The following is a 27,161-nucleotide window of genomic DNA, read 5'->3' on the forward strand; positions in this document are numbered from 1 at the left end:
GGCGGGAGATTCAAGCTCACATTGTGCATTTTCTTTAAAGGTGGCAGGAGAAGCACAAAAGGCAGAGGCCAAGCTGGTTCAGAAAAAATTGGCAAAGATCTGTTTAGAAGGAGCAATGATAACAAACTCCACAGAGGTACAGCAGAGACAATCGGGACAGCAGGGACAAATGGAAACCAGAATGGGACAAGGATGGATGGATGGATATGTACCTGAACTGAGATCAATGAGAAGGTTACCACAGGATAGGATGGATTTTCACAGGGTGGGGGGGTCGTTTGGCAAGTTTCGAGGGATGGGGCCCAGTTTGATGGGCTGATGGGAGGAGGTTATGGACTGTATGGAGTGCAGTGTTGGGCATGTGGGAGAATGGGACACGTTACACAGGACTGCTGAAGCTGGATGCAGTATTTCAATGTAGGTCCCCCACAAATGAATCCCCCAACTATGCCATACACCCGAGCTCTGTGCCATTACAGCATGTCCAGGTTGATCAAAACACAGCAGCTGGAATGGCACAGATCTATGCACCCCCACCAACTGTATCAGCCTAGGCCTTGGTACAGGCTTGGAATGAAAACCCTCTACCCCATGGGACAGTCACCCACTACACCGGAGCAAGTGTGTTTGGAAGAAATGTTTTATCTCCTCCTGGTGCTCATATGTACCAGGAATAGGACAGCCCACAGGGATCTCCGATGTGTCCAGTTCTATTGGTTACTACTGATCCAGAAGAGGAACCTTGGATAGGAGTAATGTTAGGTGAGCAGACATTGTCATTTATGGTTGATATAGGGGCTACGAAATCATGCATTAAAGAAAGTGATTTTCTCCTTTCAGACAAAACGATGGACACACAGGAATTTGTTGGAGTTTTCCTGTCAGTTCCTTACACCGAGGATCTGCGTATCAAGGTAGGTAAGCACATTTTATCTGCTCACTTGTTATACTGCAAGAATACCCCGGCATATCTTTTGGGAAGGGATCTCCTGAGCAAGCTTAACATGGTGATTATTTTTTCAAAAGACGGCATAGTATGCTGGAAGCAGCATTTTCCCCTACATAGCACAGTGATAGCATGACTATGGGGGTGCCAGTGCATTCAGCATTATTTCTGTATGGGGTGATAATAGCGTTGAGTTGGGTCCCGGGAATAACATATCAGACATGGCGTGTACCTCTTGAATTTTTGTTTTGGCCTGCTGAGTCACAGGAGATAGCGCCAGGAACTATTGTTGCCATTCTGTTAGAAGCAGTGGTTGTCAAGAAGGACAGGCTGTTTTTTTTCAGGTGTCGTTGAGGTAGGAAGCGAATGGCGCACAGTGTTGTGTATCGATCCAACCTCATCATTAAGAGATGTGTCAGATGAGCAATTGTTTGAAGATGCGTAAGACACAGGAGAGATGGTCTTTGAGATTGGGGTGCCTTACCAGGTAATGATAGAGCAAAGGGGAGTACCACAGACTGTGCTCATCATTAGGAAAACATTGGCATATTGGAAGGAGGATTTGGAGAAAGTGCCAGACCACTTGTGGACCAGCAATCCTCATGATGTGGGGTTGTTGAAAAGTGTAGGAGCAGTACAGATTAAATTACAATGAGGAGCAATAGTGCCATGAGTTAGGCAAAACCTCATGTCTATGGAGGCAGACAGAGGGATTTTATAGACCATTATGGCATTGTTAAAAGAAGGCATTATACAACCATCTGTATCCCCATGTAATATGGCCATCTTCCCTGTGAATAAAGCAAAAGCGTCCTAAATTTGTGACCGCTGAACAACCTTGTTGAGGCAGAGTTTCCAGTGGTACCAAATCGTGCCACCATTATCTGTAACATCCCTACTGGGTTGACCCATTTTACAGTAATTGATTTTAAAAAAGCCTTTTTCTCAGGCCCCTTACATCCTGATTCCCAGTACCTCACTGCATTTACTTATTGTGGGCAGAGATTTGAGCACACACGTTTACCCCAGGGGTACTGTGAATCCCTGAGTATTTTAACAGTGTCATTCAAATGGATTTGGGAAACTTACAAGTACCCAGTACCTAGACATTCAAGCACACAAAGTTGCCACAGGGGTACTGCAAATCTCAGATTGTCTTTAACAGGGTGGTTCAAATGGATCTGGGGAATGTACATGTGTCCAGTACCGTAATTCAGTACATGGATGATCTGTTGGTTTGTACCACTTCACTTCAGAGGAGCAGTGTCAAGGAGATTCAATAACACTCCTCACCCTGTGCATGGAGAAGGGGTACACAGTAGACATGAAATATTGCACTACTGTCAGACAGAGGTAGTATATTTGGGGAAAGTAGTATCACCTACAGGAACGAAGGTAATGCCGGAGAGAGCCACCGTAGTTCAGAATGCACCTCAGCCAGTCACAGTGAAACATATTGCAGCAGTTTTTGAGGCTGTAGATCATGGATTTTTGATAACTCTCGTTACAAGAGGTCCTTACTGCAGGAGTTTAAGGAAGCACAGAAGGTGAAAGGTCTGATAGAGTGGTCTAAGGAAATGAGGACTTGGTTTTGGGAACTCAAGGCTGCAATCAGCAATGCTCCAGTCTTGGCAACCCAGAATTACGAGGAATCATTTTATTTGTTTTCACTTTCAAACAGGCAGGTGATGACAGCAGTCCTGACCAAGCGGACATCATTAGGCCACAACACTTTAACATTATTACAGAGGACTCCTAGACCCAGTGATGCTGGGAAAAGTTCCCTTGTGAGCAAGCTTTAGCGGCAGCGGCTTTTGAGATTCAAAAGTCTTCAAACATTACTACGGGTTGCCGATTGACATTATATGTGGAGCATGCAGTCTTTATTTTAGAAAAGTCTAAGTCAACATTAACGACTAAAAGAGTTTCAGGGTTTGAGGTCATTTTATCCAATGCATCGATATGTCCTGTGCGGTGCCTCCTAGAAATCCTGCAACCTTAGATAATTGTTCATGACTGTGCCACTTATGAGGCAGAACAGGAAGAGAGGATGAATGTTAAAGAGGATGCCCTGGAGGGAGGTGAAGTACTTTTTTTGATGGGTTTTTAACCATCAACCAGGACCCGGGAGAATGGCATACAGGTGCAGCTGTTGTAGGATTTGTGGATGGGGGTCAGATTGAAGAAACAGTTGCCCTAGCATTACTCTGTGCAATATGCAGAACTAGTGGCACACAGAAACACTAGAAATGAGTAAGGGGAAGGCGATCACTATCTATTCTGACTCAACGTACGTCACCTCCACTCTACATTCCGGGTTATCAAGAAGTCAGAGAAGAGGGTTTAGGAGGTCTGGCGGGTCCCCTGTCAAGCATGCAGCACTGCTGTCGAGACTAATTTAAGCGTTAACATTCTCCTCAGAGATAGGTTCAGTTAAATGTGCTGAGCATACTAACCTTACTAATCCAATAGCTCTCAGGAATGATGCCGCAGACAAGGCAGCAAAGGAAGTGGCATACTTATCATTTACAGATTCCCAGGACATGGAAACTGTGTCCCAGCAGGTACAGTTGCCAGCCCCATACACTTTAGTCCCGGTGCTTCAGGTCACAGAGATGCAAGGGGGAGCCTCTAGAGAGGAACATGAGCTCTGGGGGAGGATGGGTGTATAATCCTCACCCTTGGATTTGCTGTGGAGACAGGAAGTGACAGGGAAGGTAGTAATTCTCGTATAGTTGCTTCTTTTGGCTCTAGAGCAACTACATTTCCTGTCGCACACTTCTCGGCAACAAATCGCAGCAGATCTCCAGGAAGAATGTTTTATCCCGAACCTACAGGAACAGGTACGTAGATTTGTAGGGAACTGTGTAGTGTGCAAAGAGTTCAATCCTGGAAACACTAGCAGGTCAGTAAGAGGAGTCTTGCCTAAACCCTCTGAGCCATTCAGGGAGCTCCATATAGATTTTGTGGACATGATCACAAGGTGCAGTAACTGTTGCTATTCAATTGTATTTGCTTGTCCATTCTCACAGTGGCTTGAGGCTGGTCCCTGCATACATCCTGATGCTAAGTCAGCAGCAAGATTTCTGGTGAGAAAGGTATTCCATGTTGGGGAATTTGTGAGGTCTTAAAATCCGACAATGACAGACACTTGTTTAATGCCTTGTGTGTAGAAATGACTTTACATTAGGGAATCAAGCACAGGTTGTGCTTGGTTTACCACCCTCAGGCCAACAGAACCAAGGAGAGGCTCAATGATGTCCTAAAAGCCAGTTTAGCAAAATTGTGTAATGAGTTGAGAAAGTCTTTGTACCACTGTCTTCCCCTTGCATTATTCTATTTGGGAAATCAGTCTGGAAAAGGCCATCATTTGAGCTCCCACAAAATTAGGACAGGCTGTAGGATACACACACTTCTATCACCTGCACGCATTGCGTCAGACATACAAAAGACTGCAGAGGTCCTAGGAGAGGGGTTTAGGGAGTACCTTAGGCCTTTAATGAAAAGTGTTGAGATTATATCTTCACAGGTTGTGTCTTCTCACCAACATACTACAGGAGAAAATGGAACGGACGATCAGAGCAAGACACAGCTGCTCCTGGGAGACCGCATCTTGAACTGGACCATTGTGCACTGTTGGAAGGAGCAGTTTTTCCATGGGCCTCATTGCGTGGCTTACGTAACTTTGTCTGCTGTGAAGCTGGAGGGCAACAATAATTGGATTCACCTTAGTTATACCCGAAGGGATACCGGCATCCCTCGACCGGCATAGGAGCAGGCACAAAGTTAGGTATGCCCTGAGCCGCTCATTCTACTGGAAAAGGGGTGTGCGGATGAAGATCTGGAAATTGAATCTTTTTGTCTAGAAAAAGAAATGTTTGCATTTGTAGATTGTGTTAAAATGAGTATTTTATAGTTGTCTTGTGTAAAAATAGAAGGTTCAAAATGATTGAAGAATTGCCAAGAGAAAAAGTCATTGTGATATTTTGAATAATGGGGATGATGAACTAGATCGCACAATGAATGCACATGGTTTTGTTTGTAGTGGATAATATATGGCATACCCATATGAGAAAGGTTGGGAGAGAGAGATTAGTAGGATATTGCTACATCTGCTCTCTCATCCCCCATGCTTCTTTTGTCCCTAGGGCTTTTTCCTGAATGAAGTAGAGGAAGCAGATGCAGTATGGCTAGTGCACCTAGCCCTGTGCAGGGTCAGAGGGAGGTTTAAAGGTCAACAATTTATGGCATCAACCCTACCTATCAATGAAGATTGTTCAGTTACCGATGGTAAAGAGCAGAAAAACATACAGTGTGTTCATAGAGCCCAATTGAGTCTAGAAGGGGCTATTTTTTCCATAAATTTATTGGGAGCAAGGGGTAAAGAGTTGCAGAGCTGGAGGAATGTGGGGATTCTCAGAAAAACAGGTGGCACGAATAAACCAAAAATGTGGGTCTGTGTGGTGAAATTACTTGCAGAATCTGACGTGGCTCAAAGAGACAGAAAAAAAACTGTTAATATTTATTTATTTAACTTTATTTATTGTTTATGGTATATATAAACGTTTACAAAATTATTCAACAATATATCAAATTTAAAATACAATGAATATAATACAGCAAAGCAAACAAACGAAACAAAACAAACAAATCATATTTCTTCATTTACACAGCGTCTTATTAAAACAATATCTAGTCATTTTGATAAAAATAAACTATTTATGGCTACACCACCATTCTATACTATTCCACAGCAATTTTAAGCCAATTTTTGTATGTTATACAAGTTTGATTGTAGCACATTACAATTCATACCAAATCACATATAATCTTAAAAAATTCATTCACTCGTATTTTCAGAACCACATAGTTACCATGAAGCATTTCGTGCCATAGCGATTCCCTGTTCACATTGGAAGTGTTGTTAACAAATAATGAAACGTATTCTATTCTCTGTGGCATCATGCTTGGTCATATCAGTAAAAGATGAATTAGTGATTCCTTCACCCCTGTTATTTTACAGAACCTACAATATTTCAACTCCACTTCATGTTTTGCATCAATGTTCAGGATCTCTTGTGCATGTAGTACATTAAACCTAAATCACATAGTTGTATTCCTGAAGACTCGAAAAGGATATTTCGTTATGTATTTTTCCGGAACCGGTATCCACTTCCAGAATGATATGACTTGTGAATACAGTTTAGAATTTAAAATTACAGCATTATTTTCTATCCAATCAAATGCTTTTACAAGATCCCTAACTTTACCAGGATTTTTTATAAGGATTTCAAATGATAGCCCCAAGTCCAATAATGTTTGGTCGCATTCTTTTTTTAGAGAAACCATAAAGGACCCTTCAAGATCATTCCTCAAATAATAGAACATTGAGTTTTTCTCAGACACTAGGCATTTTCTCAAAAGGGCTAACTTCTTCCAATACATAATACTTTTCAGTGATTGCAGCCCAAGTTCGCAGCGTATCATCTCTAACGGTATACATTTTGGAACAAAAACCAATACTTTGCGCCATGCCCACAAGCAGGGCATTAGCACATATGGAAGGAACTCCAAACCATAAGACAAACGTGGAATCAAACGATAGAATTGAATACAAGGCATTAATGTAAATCTGAAATGTAAAGGAGTGCTCCAGGAAAAACAACCCTGTTCTGCCCAGGAGGGCTAAAGTTACTAGAACACAAATGAAAAGGGTCAAGGAAAAAGGAAAAAACAAGCAAGCTAAAGAGCCTCCTCCCTAATTATTCATACAACGCTTCAGCACATTGATGTGTACAAAATCGCACCTAGGTTTCCAAAAAACTTGTATTTATATTATTTTTGGTATCTGCTTTTTATATGAACATCAATGATTTATAACAAGAAAAGCAATCACAGTTTGCACAATCGGCACAAAACATAAGCAAGTTGGTATTCTTGCACACAATTCTTTACAAAGGACATGATGCGTTTACTGCTGTCGCTAAACAAAAGGAGCGACAGGGGTCAAGATTCAGTAGACAAATGGACAAACAAGTATATAATACATATAGACGCTTTTTCCTTTAAACACAGTGTCACCAATGCTAACTGTTTATATCAAGCGATGTATTATATACTTGTTTGTCCATTTGTCTACTGAATCTTGACCCCTGTCGCTCCTTTTGTTTAGCGACAGCAGTAATCGCATCATGTCCTTTGTAAAGAATTGTGTGCAAGAATACCAACTTGCTTATGTTTTGTGCCGATTGTGCAAACTGTGATTGCTTTTCTTGTTGTAAATCATTGATGTTCATATAAAAATCAGATACCAAAAACAATATAAAAAATAATATAAATACAAGTTTTTTGGAAACCTAGGTGTGATTTTGTACACATCAATGTGCTGAAGTGTTGTATGAATAATTAGGGAGGAGGCTCTTTAGCTTGCTTGTTTTTTCCTTGACCCTTTTCATGAATGTAAACTGCTATATTTCCTTTCAATTGCTTTAATTTGGTTTGCAGTCGCAGATGCTTTCGCCTTTAGGTTGTTTCAAATAGAGCTGAGTGGTTGTGAACTTACAAATGAGTAGCCTAAATATCTCAAGACTGTTTGATTTTTTATTCTCATTCCACCACATCCCCACGTTAATGTTGTAGGTCTAATAATTTTTGCACCAGTATGGAATTTCACAGTTTTACACAGATTTATTAGGAGTTTCCTATCTGTAATAAATTCCTCAAATGAGACTATTAACCTTTGCAAATCAACCTTTGTGCCATCAAACAACAAAAACTTGTCTGCATATGCGACCCATTTAACAGCTATGCCACATATCTTTGGTGAAATAAGACCACTCAAATTCAATACATTTCCTTCTTGGGATACATATAAATTAAAAAGGGTTGCCGCTAATGTACATCCCTGCCTTAGACCATTGTGAGTTTGAATTGCATCAGACAATAAACCCTTGTTGTTAAAACGTACTCTCATCAATGTATCAGAATAGAGGAATATAATAAGCTCAAGTAAACCTTTTTTCAATCCCGAGTTCATGCAGAGTCTTCCATAGGGTAGTCCTATCAACCATGTCGAACGTCATTGTTAAATCCATGGGGGCAATATAAAGTGATTGTTTTCCTTTAACTCTTGACTTACTCTGTAGGTTAAATACAGGTAGCCCACCCACGTCCGTTCCCATTGCTCTCCTAAAACCAATCGGTTTCAGATCTAATATACTTTCATCGTCTATCCATGTGTTCAGCTTCTCTAATACTATTGCTGCAAAGATCTTAGACTCAACTTTGGTCATCGTAATTGGGCGATAAGTCATGGGACATAAACGGTTACCCTTCTTGAATATTAATAGGACATATGACGTGTTCCATGACTCAGGAATCCATTTCGAGCCTATAATGTCACCAAACAAACAATTCAAGAGACCAGCCCATATTACTGCATTATGTTACAGTGTAAAAAATGAAAGATCTTTGGACCTGGAGTGGTTGAAGATTTGGCTTTCCGTATTTGTCTTAAAATATTACTTACAGATATGTTCAAGGACCACCCGGCAGTGCACCTGTATTGGACTATTGATTCAACATCTGGAAACCTATATAGGTTCTCGAAGTAAGTCGTCCACCCTTTTGCAGCTATTGGATTAGTTGTCAGCTGGATCTGTGATACTTTGGTGCTCTTTATAACAGACCAAAAATTTCGTGTGTTACCTCCATACATTGCTGATAGCATTGCCTCACCATCTTTTTGCACCACACTAGCACAATGCAATATTACCCAATTGTTGTAGGTTTGTTTACAAAGCTTTATTTTTCTTTTTAATTCCTCAGATACAGTGTTGTTCTTTTTTAAAGTCTGCACATCCTTTCTTAATTGGACTTTCCGACATTTCACTTCCATAACAAATGTTTGTGAGTTACTTTTAACGGGGCCTTAGTGGAATGATTTAAATACTGAGGCACATTGGAGCATTAAGCCCACATAGTCATTGAATACCTTACTGGAATACATTTCCATTTTAGATTCCAGTGGGTATGACATATAATATTGCAACATTATGTTGTTAAATTTCGTAAGATTATATGGAGTCCATTTCACTCGAGTACCAGAAGAACTCACCACTACTCTCTCATCACAATATGTCACGGCCTCTGTTGTCTTTACCCAGGGAAAGTCAATAGAGATCATTGCGTGGTCAGTAACATCTGATCTATGCACTTTCATATTACTTTTAACATCCCGAAGTTGACTGCTCACAAATATATAATCTAATATCGAGTTCAATCCTCTCGCATACCAAGTGGGAGTAATGTTATACTTAGGCTGCATGCCCCAGCTCTCCGTAAATTCTAACCATAAACTGCCTCTGAATACTTTGTTGCTAATGAAGAAGAAGACCCCATTTTGGCGAAGGTCCACAATGCTTCATTACTCGTAGGATTACAATCTGCATTCAGGCCCCCTGAAAACAGCAGTGAACCACTTGAGTATTCATCTAACCACATACTTATCCTGATATTTAAAGAACCAAGCAGATTTTTAAGCTGGTCATCATTATGTATGGCAGTGTTCCAATAAATATTTATCAGCATTATATCAATATGCTGTCCATTGGTTTTTATTTTGAAGATACCAATAATCGCATTGTCCGATAACAAAACAGAGAACACCATTGTAATAGCGGTTTCTGAATGGTAGGCAAAGGCATGTCCACCACTGGGACGACCGCTAGTGCTTTTTTTTAGCAGGCAGATTTACAACACTAAACCCATCCCACATCAGATTACCTACAGCCCATGTCTCTTGCAATAAGGTAAAATCGTACAGTTCAAGAAGTTTCACAATTTTGTTATTTGAAGCTAAATAGGAGCATCCTCTAGTGTTCCAAGAGACAAGGCTATATTGTGTATTATTGCTAAAGGATTTCCTTCATTGTTTTTCATTTCTCAATGGACTCTCTCAAACAGAGTGCCAGCCATCGGCATTCCTGCATATCCTTCAAGTGCGATCTTGCTTCTGCTACAGTCAAGGCCCCTCCATCTTTACTTGGATTATCAATTTCCACACTACCCTTATAATCAGTACGTCCCATATTCAAATTACTTCCCGAAGTCTTACTGGTTAGATCTTGGAAGGGAATTACATCAAATCCTTTTTTCTGCAAAGCTCCAGCCTCCTTCAATATCAGGGTCCTCACTAATGGTGAGACAATTACCATCCTGACATAATCAAACCTTTATTTGTGTTTAAAATCCACAAGCTGGATATCAGCTGATGATATCAGACTGAATTCCTTAATGTCACTGAATATGTTTAATATATACTGCCTATATGGGGACCGTGGACCTCCATCATCAAACACATAATACATAACAAGACTTGGCTCATTAGGAAAAACTGGGAATCTCAGACAGTTTGGTGTCGTCACATTACTGCCTTTATCCCAGGTATTTATCTTGGACCTGAGTTTATGCTCTCTGATCCCACTTTGCAATTGCCTGACACTCAATTAACTGGGAACAGACAAATCGTAAGCGGCTTGCATATAATGCATTGGTAAGAGTTCCGGCTGTTTTTTTGCAGATATAGTGTTTTCAATTTTTCCATAATCTGTCTTTTCCTCAGCAATGCTGGGGAAGATCTGTTTGGCATCGTGTAGTTTCTTATTCAAGATATTCTCTATAAGTAGACTTTGTATTTAGTTAACAGTTTATCAGTTACTGTATCAGTCACAATATCGTTTTTCGAATCACATTTACTCAAATTCACATCACTCCTTTTGCTTGCAACTACATCACCCAGCAACCCAGAATGCGTTATCGGGGAATCACTCCCAGAACCTTTATCCATCTTACTTGCCGCACTTAATATGTTGCGAGTCATACTATTGGGTTCAATATGCGTCGTTGGTTGGTTAATATACAGACACCGATTTTTCTTTGTGTCTTAAGGGCAATGGCTCGATGCCCGTTGGCACACATGTGAATTGCAGTCACATGCTTTGCATCTCATGATCTAGTTGGAGGTATGGCTGCCCTTCTAGTCAATTTGTGGACCTGTGAAGGGAATGCTTATAGGAAGTTGCCTCGAGCCTGGAGAGGTGTGTGCAGTTTCTCTACACTCCAGGTGCCAGTCCTAATCATCACTGAGGAACACCTGGTCCTGGCCCATTCAATGCCCAAGGCTACAACTCTGCCCCATTTACCCTTTGCGTCCCCTTCATCGTAAATGGACAAACCAATGACTTTGTTCGATGACGAGAATCAAAAACTATTGCAATGCACCAGATGCTCTAAATACTTGTTAGTGGCCTCATCAAAAGCTTTAATGGACATTCCTGATCAGTATCGGCTGTTTAGCCATACAGCAACCTTCTTCACATCTCTTCTGGCACCTGACGTCCAAACAGCGGCAAATGCTATGTGGCTCCAGGTGACCAGATGTGAACTTTTATTATTTGTCAACACGTCTGAGTCAGCGTTTAGTGCCATCAAAGAAGAGTTATGGTCACTGAGGCTAATGACTTTGCAGAACTGTTACATACTCGACCTCTTGACAGCAACGGAGGGAGGAGTGCATCAGAAAATTCCGAATACTTGCTGCACATTTGTGCCTCCCAATAACACAGATCATGTTACCCTAACACAAACTATCAGTGCCTTACATAAGCTCAGAGTAATCATGGAAAATTAATCAGGAGTTACCAATGATTTGTGGTTTGAGTCTCTTTTATTTTAGGTGTCATCTTGGATGAGCCTCACTGCCTCACTGTGAAGATCCTGTTACCTATTTTTGTCTTTTTTCATATTCTTTTCTGTTCCTGTCAATTGCTCTTACAATGTTGTTCTGCCCAGGTACCAAAAGCAGCTGCCATGATGACCGTGACCCTGTCCAAGGCTACTATTTCATCTCACATTGCCATATTGCTACTCAGACTGAAGCTGTTTTGTGTCCTCAACTAAGTTGTGATGATTGTGTGAGACAACAGTACATTTCAGAAATGTTGGGGGATGAGTTGGGTTTGTGCAGCGGAGGAGTATGCCCATTTTGGGATCGAGATGAGAAATGATTGTAGGGTTGTTTCCCAAGAAGATGATTATGACTTGTTAGTTAAAGTATTAACTGGAGGGGGGAATGGTAGGGTGTCAGGAAAGTTCCCCACAATCAAGAGGGTTTTTTGTTGCGCATGCCATATTTGTTTCAGGGGGTGAGGTGAACTGAGCGCAATGTTGCAACTTCATATGTGTTCAGTGTAGTCAATTATGGATGGGATATGTTACTGTAGTGTTACTTTATGTTTAGAACTGATACATATTAGCTTTGCACACACTCAGAAAGATAAATTGCTAAAACTGCTATAACCACCAAATGTAACATGAACACGATTCACATATGGGGTGCTCTGAAGTAAGTGGAACCTGAGAGATGGGGAGGGTTTTTAATGCACATGCAAGTAAGAGGACTGGTCATAGAGAAACCACTGTGAAATACACAAGACAAGTATTTCAAAGCGCTCCAGGAGGGATGGAACAAAGGGAAAAAACAAGTCATTCAGAGCCCTAAGAATTTCTGAATGATACAAGTCTGCACATGCAGAGTAAGTGCATATAATACAATTAACAGTGCAGATAACAGCAAATCGGTCTGACGAAGATTCTGACGGTTTTCCAAGTGCATTGAAGTGCCACCATGCAAGGAGGGGAGACAGGGAAGATAGATTGACGATCTTCAAGGCATGGGACATTCAGATCGTGTGGGATAGGGGTGGGGGGAAGACAAGTGCAGGGAGGTCCAAGTGCACCCAGTCAGTCAGAAACTGGGGTAAGCGTTGAGCGATGCCACTCTCATGGGTCATTGAGCAAGTAAAGTAGTGATGAGGCAAGTGCAGGTACAGGGGCTGGTGAGGGTCAAAGAGACCTGTGATACTCTGAGATACACCCTGTGGACAGTCAGCAAGCTGTGTGGAAAAGGAGGCAGAGAGGGATAAAGTAGGGAGAGAGGTTTGCAGGGCAGTGGGAGAGAGAAGGAAGAGGAGAAGAGGAATGTCTTAAGGAGTTTCTGGAACTTAAGGTCAGGCTCAAGATGGAACGCGATAGGAAGGATATTCCAGAGGGAGGCCCCTGCTGAGGATAGAGATCTCCTTTCAAATCTCTGCTTGAAGAACTGGCTCACTTGCAGAAGGGTGCAGGTAGATGAGCAGAGGGCTCAGGAAGGACAATATTTAGGTTGGCATTGTTGCAGATAAGTAGGTCCCAGGCCCCAGAAAGCCTTGTGGACAATGCAAAGGCTCTTGAACTTGATCCTTGTAGCCCAGGGAGTCAGTGGAGGGATTTCAGTGCTGGAGAGATCTGGTCCCTGGGCTTGAGCCCAAGGATAAGTCTTGTGGTTCTGTTCTTGATAAGTTGCAGAGGATGCAAAGCTGAGGCAGGGAGGTTGAGAAAGAGGCTGTTGCAGTAGTCCAGCCTTGAGAAAACCAGGACTCTGGAGACAGTGAGCCTCTGGGGGAAGGTGAGAAAAGGAAAGAGTACCTCTGAGGAGGTGCAGCAGGTAGTTGGACTTTATAGAAATGTCCAAAATGTGAGTGGATAAGTAGAGAGTGGAGTCGAAGATGACCCCAAGGTGTTTTGCCTCACAGGTGGATGCAGGCACATGGCCAAGGGAGGCTGGCCAGAGTGAGAGTAGGAAAACGGGAGCAGGATTCCCAATGCGAATGATCTCAGTCTTACTGGCACTGAGGCAGAGGTTGTTTGCAGCAAACCATGACTGAATTGCAGACCGACAGTCAGATATGAGTGAGGTCGAGGAGGTGGCTGAGGGTAGCCAGAAGAAGAATTGCGTGTCATCCACATAACACTGGAAGTTAGAGATGAAAGTGGCAATCACACCTGCCAGGGCGGCCACGTAGACATTGAAAAACCAGGGGGATATGTTAGAACCCTGGGGAACGCCACAGGTTGAAAGAGTGACAGTAGAGAGAAAGGACCCAAGTTGCATGCACACTGATACAAATACACAGGGAATTTGTGAATCTAAATGTAGTGGGCTTTGTTGCAAATGGATTAAAACATGGCAATCAGAGTTTTTTGCAAAGTAAACTTTAAAGTGGCTATGAGAAGCTGGTTCTGCAGAGTTTCAGAGGCCAGAGGATCGGTAAATAAGTAACTTTGACATTCGCGATGGTCAGCAGAGCTAGAGGAGCCAGCCATGGGTTTTATGGTCTGATTATCATTGCAGAAGGCAGATGTAATCTTTTAAATGCATGGGAGCCTGAGAGAGGATTTTAACAATTTGTTCTGACCAGCAGTAAACCGTGGGGTTAATCAAAGCTCAAGGCTAAAGTGATTGAAAACCAGGATTATTTTCAGATGTGCTGTGCGCGATGAAATGGCAGTTATTTAGATTAGAATGTTCCAACGGAGGCCAGTTAACTGGTGGATGAGATAGTTATGGCTAATTCAAAGAAAACCTGTTTACTCAGCCTTCTTCATATTGCTTGAAGTATTTATGCGAACCATGTGCAAGAAAGACTTAAGGATAAAAGGGCTTGGGCCATCTGGTACTAGTCATAATTTATGTTTGCATACACATTTTTAATTGGTTGATGATGTCATGACCTACTCCGGACAAATCCTAAAACGAGGTGTGTTCTACACAAGAGCTGAAGATATTAGTTAAGATGACAGCTTCCAACGAGAGTGTAGGAACTGGAGAAAGATGGTATTCTTTGAAGAGATTTTGTCCAATTATATGTGGGGGTGGATTATAATAAAGTATCATTTTCCACCATCATTGGGAGGAGAGAAGATTGAGCGTCTATTGTATGCCGACGACATCATTTTGATGAACTTGACACCTATTGGCCTTCAGCGCCAATTGGACAATCTGGTATCATACATGTCAGAGAACAACTTACGGTTAAATAATGATAAAACCAAAGTTCTCATCCTGGGCCGGCCTGTAAAGAGGAAACAAAAACCTTCCTGGCACTGCGACGGCAAGAAATTGGAAACAGTCCAAGCTTTCAAATATCTCAGAATCACGATCAGTAATGATAAGGACGAAAAGACCATGCAAGAATCACTTTGGTCGAAACTGAAGAACCTTACAGCGCAAGCAAAGGCTGTGGATAGGAAGCATGGTCGCTTCTCGACAACCCCCGATGAGATTCTTCAAGGCAAAGGTGGTCCCTGCTTGATATATGGCATGGACGCAATGCCTCTGGCTCCGAATTCCATATGGGAGAAATACGAAAGTTACTTCTGGCGAAATGTCCTAGGCCTGGCAACATCTACTCCAATAGCATCAATAAGAAGATAACTTTGTCTATCATCTCTCCGAGCAACAAAAATGAGAGCCTCTCTCATGCTATACCGTAAAGTTATCAATAGGCCAGAAGCGAGAGTTCTGGATCTCATCCGAAAGGAAATCACAGATGGTGACAATTGGATGCTTTCAAAATGGGAACAAGCCAATCTATCGATCTTGAAAGAATTGGACCTGTCTGTGGAAACACTGATCCAAAATCCTGATAGAGTATTGAAGAAACTGTTTGAAGCAGACTGAATCCAACTGCAAGAAGTGGCTAACAACTATTCTTTGACAGCTAGTTTGCCAAGTGCTCCGATGAAGCTCAATGCGGTGCGAGGATACCTCCATAAATTCCCAGACAAAGGGCTCAGTCGAATGTTCCTACGGTTTAAACTAAACCAATTGAAAACCAATGAAATTCTGGCAATCTGCAATCAAGTCCAACTGAACATATGTCACTTTGGTACATTACAGAACAACATAGAAACTACAAAACACTTGATACTTGAATGTCCCCGGCTTGTGACGGAAAGACATCGCTTTCTTATGGACCCGTTCAAGAACTATTCCACTCTAGATTTGGATAATCTTTGGATACTGTTGACCAACGGGAATAACAAGCAATGTGTTATAGGAGTGACTTTGTTTCTCAAATCGCTGAACTTAGGATCCAGCTTCTGGGTGGCCTGTCACTGAAAGCCTTCCACTGTGAACCTGCTGAAGCTTCTTTCCTTTTTTCTAGTTGGGACTCAGGACTAAAGATAAAGACAAAGCAAGGAACTGTTTCATACAAGGTTGTAAACAGGAGTTTACAATCGTCTTTCTGTTTTTTGTAAAAATTGTTACACAATTAAATAAAAAATAAAAAAATAAAATAAAAAGAATTTGAAAAAAATAAAGTATCTGGGAGTGTTTTAGCTGTTGCAAAAATGTATAAGATGTCAACGTATGTGGATTGTTGACACTTCAGTTAGATTTCAAACACCATCTAACTGCTCCCTGGACAATTGTACAACTGTGTTAAATACTAAACGTGCACTCGTTCCTCAGGTTTGTGGGCCTGCATGGGTTGAGATAATTAGGGTACCGCCCGTACAAGGTACATTACGTTTTGCTTCTGACTACACATGCAGGACTACATTTCCCAGAAGGCAGAGATAAAGCCATAACTGGACAAACCACTCACGCATGACATAAGGAATCATGACAGTTCTTCAAGTTATCTGTTCAAACCGGTAGCTTCATTTTAGCCAAGAGGGAAGAGCTCGACAATGTTCCTTTAAGGCAATCTAGACCTGGTTTTACGCTTTACATTCTAGGACTGCAAATCCTAGAATGCAAAGAGAAACAACACAGTACTGGGTGACCTTTATGTCCTTGACAAGGAGAAATGTGAGAGCCTTGGAATAATTATGACTGTTTTTTATTGGAATTTGGATACAGATGGTTTGCAGTGATGTTGGAAATGTTCAGATGCTGTTGCTGTAGCAGGGTTTCTTATCTCCCAGCAGCAGAGTTTACCAGACAACAAGGGAACCAACATCAGTCTCCATTCTAAGATGTTCACACCCACTTTCGAGAGAACAAATACATGGTGGTCTACAAAACTATAGTGGAAACACAATTTGACTGTACAAACTTCTAATATGGCAAACGGGAGCAACACAAAGTCATACTTTTATAAGCAGAACTTTATTGACATCAACATAAAAAAAACAGTTAGGACTCACCACAAGAGGGGAAGCAAACCTTCATGCAGCACACAGTGCTTAGTAGGGTTAGAGTTGTCAGACTACAGATTCCGAACAACACACCACAAAAGGCATAGAACAGGCAAGTGTGTTTCCCATACAGCCACCTGGAAAAGGAAGCAGTCATCACTAATTAGAAAATACCATTAGAAAATCAACTTACACAACTCTTATCAGGAATGATCATGTGTGATGGTTTTATTTAGTGGTCCTTTTTTATGTGAATCATAGGTTTGTGGAGCTGTGATGAAATGTCATCTGCATGGATGTGCAAGCCTTTTTTATTTTTACTGCTTAACATTATTCTGATTTTTCCCTCCCAGAACTGAGTTCCGCTAATCATATCTCACTTCCTAACTACTCCATGTCAAAAAAAGCATATTATTCACATGCTCTCTTTGCTGGCTATTGTCTTCCTACACACATACGGTTGCCAGCTGGCTTAGAAGCATGACACCCACAGAATCACATGTGCATTCCTGACAACAGCCTTCTGGAATCTAAATAAGCCCAAGATCCATGAGCTGGCATTAGCGGTGGTCCCCCATGATTTAAATTATATATAACTATGCATCCTGAAGGCATAGTGGTGGTTATTATTATTATTATTATTATTATTATTATTATTATTATTATTATTATTATTATTATTATTATTATTGTATTTATTGAGCTTGGACCTAGCTTCAGAAAGCAACAGAGCACTTTACAAGCATAGGGGGAAGAACACACCAAGGGAAGAAGAGAAAAAAGAAGCATGGAGCTAACAGGGGAAAGATGGCAATTGGCAGCAAGGGATCTACAAGCAACCAGGTGGGAGATAGTGGGGAGCAGATCACTGAGTCTCAGGTAGGGTGGGGAGTGCAGGGTATGTGGACCTAGGTGTTAAGGAGGAGCCATTCCTTGTAGAGGATGGTTTTAAGCTCTATCCTGAACTGTAGATGTGATGGGGCAATTCTGATGTTGACGTGGAGGAGGTTCTGTAGTCTTGGAGCGTAAACAGAGATGGCCTGTCTTCTGGTTCTTTCCTTCCTGCACTGTTGTAATTCAAGTCTGCACATTTCCTTACAGCTGGCGGATCACAGGCCTCCGTAGATGTTGAGTTTCTCTGTGAGGTAGCTCGGGGACTTCAGGATCACAGCCTTGTAGATGATGCAACAGGATTTGAAGATGATACAGGCTTGCAGTGGGAGCCATTGCGGTTTGATGAGGGTCAGGGTGATGTGGTTGTATTTGTTGTGTCCTTTAATGAATCTTGCTGCAGCATGCAGGACACATTTCAGGGGTGGCAGGGTAATCACCGGATGGCCTTCCTAAAGGGCATTGCCACCATCCAGGTGGGAGAGGACCATGACCTAGACAGTGGATCTGAAGTTTTTTTCTGGGATGAAGGGCTGTATTTTCCACAGGGGAGAACATTGGTAACCGGCCGTTTGGGTCTTCCTTGTTATGTGCTGTTTGAACGTGAGGTGTCTGTCGATGTTGCACCCAAGGGACTTGGCACAGGTGGCCAGCTGGGGTGGGAATCGCTTGAGGTTCATAGCAGAGAGCCAGGCCTGGATGTCATTCAGTGTTGTTGGTAAGCAGTAGGAATTCAATCATGGAGGGGTTGAGCTTTAGGTTAGCATTGAACAACCAGGACTGGATCAATGTTAGGCAAGCCTTGAGCAGTAACGCGCCCTGATGCCTCCAGGCTACCGGCGCTATATAAGCGCACATTACAATACATGTGGATGTCTTCAATGGAGTATATCTTGAGGTAGATCTGTGTTTCATCTGTGCATTGGTGAATGTGTATGTTATATATTAGGTTAAATATTAAGCTATATCTGTGTGATATAGTGGAAAATGAGGAAATATAGTCCTACATTGCCACCATTGCCAACTGTATCTCAAGTAATTGTATTATCAACTGGTTTCCTCTGCCTCCTACAGTTATCAGAGCTTGTGTGCATTACCGTTTGGGATTGGGGCTTTACACACAACAGGGTGCTAGGCCTAACCCTGAATGCTTTCTTTTTTCTCTGTCTGGAAAGCGTGACACCCAGCCAGAGGAGCATGACATACCCCATGGGGTAGGAGGGAGTCAGTGCTTCACATGAATTTCTGCCAGAATTTATCCCGTGGTCCGACGGGGAAAGTCGGACCACGGGATAAATTCTGGAGTCTCTTTGATCCTAGGCAGACAAAGCAAGGATAGGTACCTGGGAGAGGAGATCCAGCCAGAAAAAGGATTTCACCATCAATACCTGGCTACATTTTCTTCCTTTCCCCCTCCCAACTTCCCGTAGACATGTAACTCTGGAAGCTGACATCAGTGGGCAAAAACATGTGTTATAACAGCTGACATTGACTGCTGTCAAACTGCTTGAAATGGCAAAATGACCATACAAGGAGGAACTCATTTGGACTCAAGCCAAAGAAGGATTTCAATGGAACCTTATGGGGTTATTAGTCGGCCAAAAGCCGCCTCCCATTGGGGTGAAGATAAGGATGTCCAAGGAAGAAGCAAAACATTTCCCCTCACCCATTCCAGGGGACCATTTGGAGTTATCTGCAGCTGCTGGGACATTCTACCTGCTGTTGAAATGCTCCTACCTAGGACTCTGTTCAGTAGAAATGGCAAACCTGCAAGTGTTCTCTGGTAACCTTCCTGGTTGGGAAGGGCAGAATAAGGACCTACCATTCATCTGATACCCTGGAAATGGTCCCACAGCAACCTAAATTCAGAAGGAGATGCCTTGAGCCCAGTTCCCCACTTCAAACTGCTTTTGAGCTCAACTCAACAGCTCTCAAACCAACACAGCTGCTTTTGATCTTCTGTGTTCTCTAACCACTTAAAGCCACCAACTTGACCATTGCATTCCTGTTCTCCAGCTTCATTAAGCCGATCACTGCTGCAGAACCACATCACATCGTTGAACCCAGTCAAACTGGCTCACCGCTGCCATTGAATAAACACAGCGAGACATCTTCCAGCCATGAGGATTTACATAGTAGATGTTTCTAAGCTTCCTTCGAGCCTCAAACTGATTGCCACTTGTGTAAGTGCACTATGTTTGCCAGGCCTCGAATTGACTCGACCGACTCAACCTCATCGAGGAAGAAGATTTAAAGGTATTCCATAGTTGTTATGTCCCCCTGGCCTGGTTGCAAGGCCCTAGTGACAATTAAAACCTATTCATAATTTTAAGAGATATTCCTTTGAGCTTGAACTTTGCTACAAAGACAATTGCCTATATACCCCTGTCATCCAAAAGTCTTCTTATGTTCTGTTTTCCTTTACAGGGGTGTGTTGTTAGTGTTTTTAATAGTGTATTTGAATTCTTAGTTTAATTCATGACTCTTATTATATTAAAAAAATGTATTTGACTTTGCTTAAATTTTGATACTTCAGAACTATTGTTCTTTTGGATGCCCCTTGCCAGCTCACACCTCTCTTCTAGAGTGTAGTCTCCAGTTGGCCCATTCTACATTAACAAGGCAAAGCTGTTGTACCATTCACCTTATATCTGTTCCATCTTTATGATTGAGATCACTTCTGGTTTTCTAGTAGTGAGGTAGGTGCTGAGTAGGGGTTTTGAAATCACTACTCATCCACTGTACTCATGCAGAGCAACAGTCATTTAATCAAAGTAACTCTCAAAAGTTTCCATCCAGATGGACGTTTTTATGAATGACATCAGTATGCAGCGGCGGTCTATGACAAATTTGGGCATGCTGGACACATAGCGAGTCTCTAGCACTCACGCCATCTCCTGACCTCTCTCAGCACTCATCCACCTGCCTGATCTTCGTGGGTTGTTTCTACCGGAGTCTAGCCAGCCCGCTAAGCCTTATTGTGGCCAAATGCATTCTAATCCTACTCACTGATCTCCACACCCTGTGGTTCGGTCCACTGAGGGCATTCCCACTACCAGCGTTTTGAGACTATAATAATGATAAAAGGTGTTATATAAATGAAAATTACAATACAAGACAATGATTTTACTTAATATATCAAGTTGTGTAGGATGGGGCACCTGCAACAGCATCTAAAAATACAACTATTTACTATTGTGAAACATTACCTTAGATCAAACCAAAATATCAACGTGTTCCTGGCTCAAAACCAATACATTCAAGAAAGGAAAACAACAGGAAACAGTTAGGCCTTGTGTTGTGCAACCCGAATCGTGAACAATTTACCAATCTTCATTAGAAATGCTCCCTTTATCCTACAGATTAGGAAAGAACTGGAACATCTACTGTAGGACAACAGCTGACCTATCCTCAGATGGTTTCTCATCCCAACACAGGATTATGTGTCTCTCCTTGTACAGCTGTCTGTCACTTGCAATGTAGGTTTACACTTCATAAATCCCCACACATACTCACATAAAAACATACACAGAAACAAAAATACAAACCTGCATACATTGCATGTAGCGCAGGTCTGCGTCATTTGGGCACCATTCAACTAAAATCACTGAATCCAATTTACGGTCGTACCGACCCATCCCAACTAATCAAAATCAATCAATTTTACCATAAACCGACGCAAGCACATTAGATGGCAATGGGATTATAATCTGCTTTGTATAAATGGTGTGTCTCCTATGCTTCGAATTCCAGTTCCATAATCACTTCTCTGTAGAAAGCAAAGGGTGTGCCTATCGTGGAACCCTATGCAGGAGCGCTGGGAGTGAGAAAATGAAGCCTGCTTAATAACATAAGGTGCACCCAGGTGAGGTGTCCAGGTTTAATGTCCTATCACATTGGTTTCAGAACAAGATGCGTAGTTTGTCAGAAAATTACATTCCCACTAGTTCTGTTACAATGTCCGTATGCTGTAGCTACCCGAGTGCAGTGTTCATTCTGCTGGAATATTAATCACGCCATTGGCCTCTTGTTCAACTTTGTGCCCATTAAAGTCCATGGAACTATGTGATTACTACAAACCCCAGAAATGCCGAAAAGTTTTTAAACTACATTTTTTAACCCCCTTTACACCACATACATATGCAGGGGGAGGCCCCCCGCAGCTCCCCCACACTACTATTATATCCCATACCCCCCACATATATATATATATGTATATATATATATATATATGCATATATATATATATATATAAATATATATATATATATATGGTTTAAGGGGGGGTCAGAAAGAAAGGTCGGAATTTCAGGAGTCAGAATTCTGAGGGCGACATTTTGGGCCATTACCAAGCCCATTGAACTCTACTATGCCATAGGATGTCCTGCACACGTAAATTGATAACACAGCAAGTTATAGTAATTACAATCATACGTTTATGGTTTTGCTACTTCAGTGCCCAAGGTTTTATTGTTTTGCATGTACTTACTTATTTAGGGCCTGATTCATGGAATTCTTTGCACGGTGCTAAGTGACTTTTTGCTGATGAAAAGTCAATTTTGCAAAAAGTCAAAATTCCATGAATCAGGCCGTTAATGTGTGTATGAGCATTCTACAGCCAAGCAAACAAACATACCCACATGAGTAAATTCCAGTTTTAGATTTGCTTCATAGGTAGCCCATTAGTGAGGCAAAACTTATGTCAGTGAGTGTAGGGTGTCCACAGAGAGGGAAGCGGCATCATAGAGGCAAACGACGTCTGCACATGTCCTTATGCCACATCCCCACCTATCCCATGCCCTTCAGCGAGCGAATGCTGCATAGTAAACAATGAATAGATTGCTTGCGTATGGCCTTGTCCGGTGTTAACTGCGCATGGCAGTTTCACCAAGATGACTTGCTTTTAGCTACCTTGGATATGTTTATCCCAGTGTTGTGAATAATTTTCAGAGATCAAGTTGCTTTTTCTTCTTTGGCTTATCTAGCCCAGTGTTTGCTGTTCTTTTAGAAGTCAGTAAGCAAGCTGCAGCTGTGAGTGACAGCAGTTTCTGGGAAACTTCCAACTAAGTTGAAACAGACTAACGGAAAGTTCAGCCAATCACAGGGCTGTATTCCAAGGTTCATCACTGATCTATCAAAAAGTACATGTGCGTGAGTAATAGTCACCTCAAACCACCCAAACAAACCCAAACACTACTTGCATTATTTCACTGTTATTTTAATGTCAAACATAAAGTTAACATAATTATGGAGAATCATTTCTTATACAAAAAAGTAGTTTCTTCTTAAAAAAATAGGCATTTTTTTGTTTTAATTAAATGTATTAAATTAAAGCTACTTACAAAGAGGAACAATGATATTTTAATCACAAAAGACCATACAATAGATAACATATCAGATTTGATGGGAAGCAGTGAGTTCAAGTAGTTGTAATTGGTTATTTTATAATGCGCTTAATATCCAGGGGTTTCTAAGCGCGGGTCCGGGGATCGAACCTTTGTTGCTCTACGTCGTCTTCCTTCCAAGGCAAGCACGTTGCTCCTGAGCTTTCCTCCCATGACATTCTAACCAAGTTGTAGATGGGAGTCAATGGAACCGTCACCAGGGACAATACATGGGTGGACATCCATAGATTAAGGACAATCAACATTGACATTTTTAAGTGCAGGTAGGCGGTACAGCCAGCTGTGTTAGGGATATGACCATTAGGAAGGTGGTGAGGGAGAGGCAAAAGAGAGGTAGGTTAAGAGTGTAACTCAGAGGTGAGGAGGTAGGCTTGCACTTTTTGAAAAAATAGCTGTGGACTGTTACTCGAATGTCCAGGAGAAGACAATTCCATACAAGTGGAGCAAAAAAGGAAAGAGCGGAAGAGAGAGGAAGCACAGGGAGAGCGAAGTGCCATAAGGGTAGTCGAGGAGGCAGAGCAGAAATTACGAGAAGGCTTCTGAAGTTGGATAGAGGAGGATAGATAGGGTGGTGCATTACCATGTATAGATTTGTGAACCAGGAGAACCTTTAAATCGGGCCCTGTTTTGCATCATCAGCCATGCAGCCTGATGGCAGTAAGAGAAACTAGGCATGAAGTGAGAGAGTTCAAAGTGAGTCTTGGTTGCGAAGTCAATGATCTTATCGAGAGGACAGAAAGTGTAGTTTGATAGACCAAAGAGGATGCTCATACAATAATCCAGTTTAGAGAAGACAAGAGTTGTTAAGAGGTGCTTGGCAGTGTTGAAAGGAAGGAGGTGCCTGATTTTCTTCATATTTAGGAAGTTGAGGCGAACCACTATTTCAGTTTTGGAGATGAAAGAAGAGAAGGTGTGCAAAAGGTCATAGAAGATGCCAAGAGTTCTAGCTAAAGAGGAGTAGGTGAGAGTGTCAGGTGGGAACTGGATAGGCAGGTGAAGAGATGAGAGAGTGTATTTGGGTAGGGAAGAAGAGCACCACAGTTTTGGTAGAGATTAACATCAGAGAGTGCAATGCCATCCAATATTTAATGGCAGAGAGACAGTTGGACATTTTGATAAAGAGATCAGAGGATAGCTCAGGAAAAGAGAGAAAGATTTAGATGTTTTCCACAACGAGTTGGTGTGAGAACCCAAAGTGGGAGCTAAGTGCCCCAAGAGCAGAGGTGTAGAGGTTAAAGAGAAGAGGACCCAAGACATAGCCTTGTGGAACACCAACAGTTAGAGGAGTGAGTTGAGAGGTGTTGTTGTTCCAGGCGACAGAGAAGTGGCAAAGTTTCAGGTATGATTCAATCCAGAAAAGGGCTTGTTCGTGAATCCCAGCAAGACATAGAGTGTTAAGCAGATCAGAATGAGGGACAGTGTCAAAATCAGTGGACAGGTCAAGGAGAATTTTGATAGAGGATAGGTTGAAGTGCTTAGTGGAGGAGATGAAGTTGGAGGCATTCACGAGTGGTGTTTCAGTGTAGTGACAGGAGCGGAAACCTGCTTGTAGGGGGACTCGAAGGTTCTGGATGTCCATGACATTTGAAAAATGGTTGAACGCAACCCTTTTCAGCACAATTGAAATGTAATAATCTCTTTCTCTAAGGAGCAAACAAGTTATCCCAACAGAATCACTCCTCACATAATTTATCCAACAGTTTCAGGGTTTCAGGGCTTCAGAGGACAACATATCATACTTATTTACTGCAACATACCATGTATAGAAAAGTTTGGCTAAATGTACATTCACCTTTCCTATCACCAATATTTACAATTGATAAGAACAGTTTTGCCAAGTCTGTTGGAAAAACGCCAACATATATCTTTTTGCTGTCTCTTTATAGCTTTAAAATATTCCCAAGGATGAAATACCAATCTACAATTTCAGATAAAATATTATCACACTAGTGACTGTTTTGCAACGTCACCGAAAAATGATTTCTAAATGGAGCTAGCAACATTTCAATTAGGGCCATTTCCAAGTCAAGCTCGTTCATAACACTCAATAAATCTACTTACAAGGAAACTTAATTGTTTGTTTTACCTTGCAATTCTCTTATTCCAACAATTCTAATTTTTCCAATTTTACGTCATGATTTTCTAGGGCTTCCTAAATTTAAATTGCATATTGTGACTGTGTGGGACCACCAGTTACAGACCTGACTCATAAACTATACAAACACTGTGTCTAGTATTGTCATGTTTACATCTAAATATTGACATAACGCAGACTCCATTTCATCCTACGTGTCATGCCTCATCTTTCTAACTGTCCAACAAACAGGGCTTCAGAGTCATGGAAAGGGCTGTGCCTCTTGCATGAAATCTGTTCTTGGTCCTTAGTAAGCACAAGAAATGCAACAAACAACCTGACCATGCTATTGTCTATGTACTATATTTACTATATGTTCAGAGATAAAACCGATGAGTTCTTACAAGGGCCACTTTCTTTGAAAATACGAAGGGAGGTCCATCTGTTTCTATTTCACTGCACTGTTGTCCAACAGGGGGCCATTTGATGGCCTCATTCAGACCTTTGCCATCAGACCGTGAACAGAAAATACATTGTTGTTCCACATGGGAGTGGCATTGCTCTGTACCCCAGATATGGTCCCCTTCAATTGTTTGGAATAACTGGCCACTGACAATCCTTCTCATGATGCTATGCTTGGACCAAGGGTTATACCATGGGTTCCTGTATGTGTGGCTTTGTTTTTATGTTGCTCTTATGATCCGCCATCTGAATGGTATCCCTTCCCATTGTTTGTCCAACAGGGTTATGAGGTTAAATTGACCAAACCTTTCTTCCACCAACACACAATCAAGAAGATACTTCCCTTATTCCCATTCACACAAAGAACACTTGCCGTCATCTCTCTTGTCATGTCAAGAATAGACTACGCCAACATCATCCACCCAGAAATGCCAGAATACCTCATGAGGAAACTACAACAAAAACAGAACACAGCAGCAAGACTACTCCTCAGACCAACTAAGAGAGATCACATCTCCCCAATGCTGAGATAATGGCATTGGTTATCAGTCAAAAAACAAATCTTCTTCAAAACACTTTGCATAACACACAGAGCATTCCACGGCCAAGGAGCAGAATTCATACAGGAAAAAGAACACCCTCTACAAACCAACACAAACTCTAAGGTCCTGCAAGGACATTCGCCTCAAACCAAAATAATATGCAAAGCACAAAATCACTCTCCTGCACAGTGGTGAGCCTCTGTAACTCATTCCCAAAGGAAATACTAAGAACAGAAGATAACCTAACATTCAGGAAACTGGTAAAAACAAGGCTCTTTAAGGCACCAAGCTAAAGAAAGCACATTGGAGAGAGAAATACTGCCAGCACAACACAATAAGAATCTGCAATACCAGAATACCCTCAGAAAACTCAACCCCAAACTCAATAGAATAAGGCTGGCCTAATGGATTGATCCAACACACAGAAGAAAAAAAACAGACAACCCTGACTAATCTTACTAAAATCTCTCTAATACTCTGCACACCCACCACCCAGCACTGAAGAAACAGGACACATACCGTCACCACAAAACACCCTAAACTTCAGACACTCTACCAACTCTCCACAACACCCGAGACACGCATAAAACACTGCATACAACCACCCACCAAACCACACCACACAAACGTCGATCAACCAAAAACATACCAGCACACAGTGACCATTTTTTCCGAACTGAAGCCTCGAACAGCATTTCAAAACTTGTTCGCGCTTTTCCCTCCTACTGACCCATCCCAACCCCCTTCTTTTGAGATTCGTCAGGGCGACTGTAGACCATGAAAATGGCAGTGTTGCGCTGTATAAGTCACAATAA

The 27,161-nt window shown here is 41.8% G+C and overlaps 1 protein-coding gene across 1 annotated transcript in view; it reads right to left on the reverse strand.

Annotated features, from left to right (window-relative positions):
- LOC138497466 (opsin-5-like) overlaps positions 1-27,161 on the reverse strand; it is a 973,497-nt gene that overhangs the window by 403,062 nt on the left and 543,274 nt on the right. Inside the window, exon 4 of the mRNA XM_069620964.1 lies at positions 16,982-17,109. Coding sequence (XP_069477065.1) covers positions 16,982-17,109 — 128 coding nt within the window. The remainder of the gene's footprint in view (positions 1-16,981; positions 17,110-27,161) is intronic.

This window comes from Ambystoma mexicanum, chromosome 5q, assembly GCF_040938575.1.
Source record: "Ambystoma mexicanum isolate Mex_15411 chromosome 5q, UKY_AmexF1_1, whole genome shotgun sequence".
Classification (NCBI taxonomy): Eukaryota; Metazoa; Chordata; class Amphibia; order Caudata; family Ambystomatidae; genus Ambystoma; species Ambystoma mexicanum.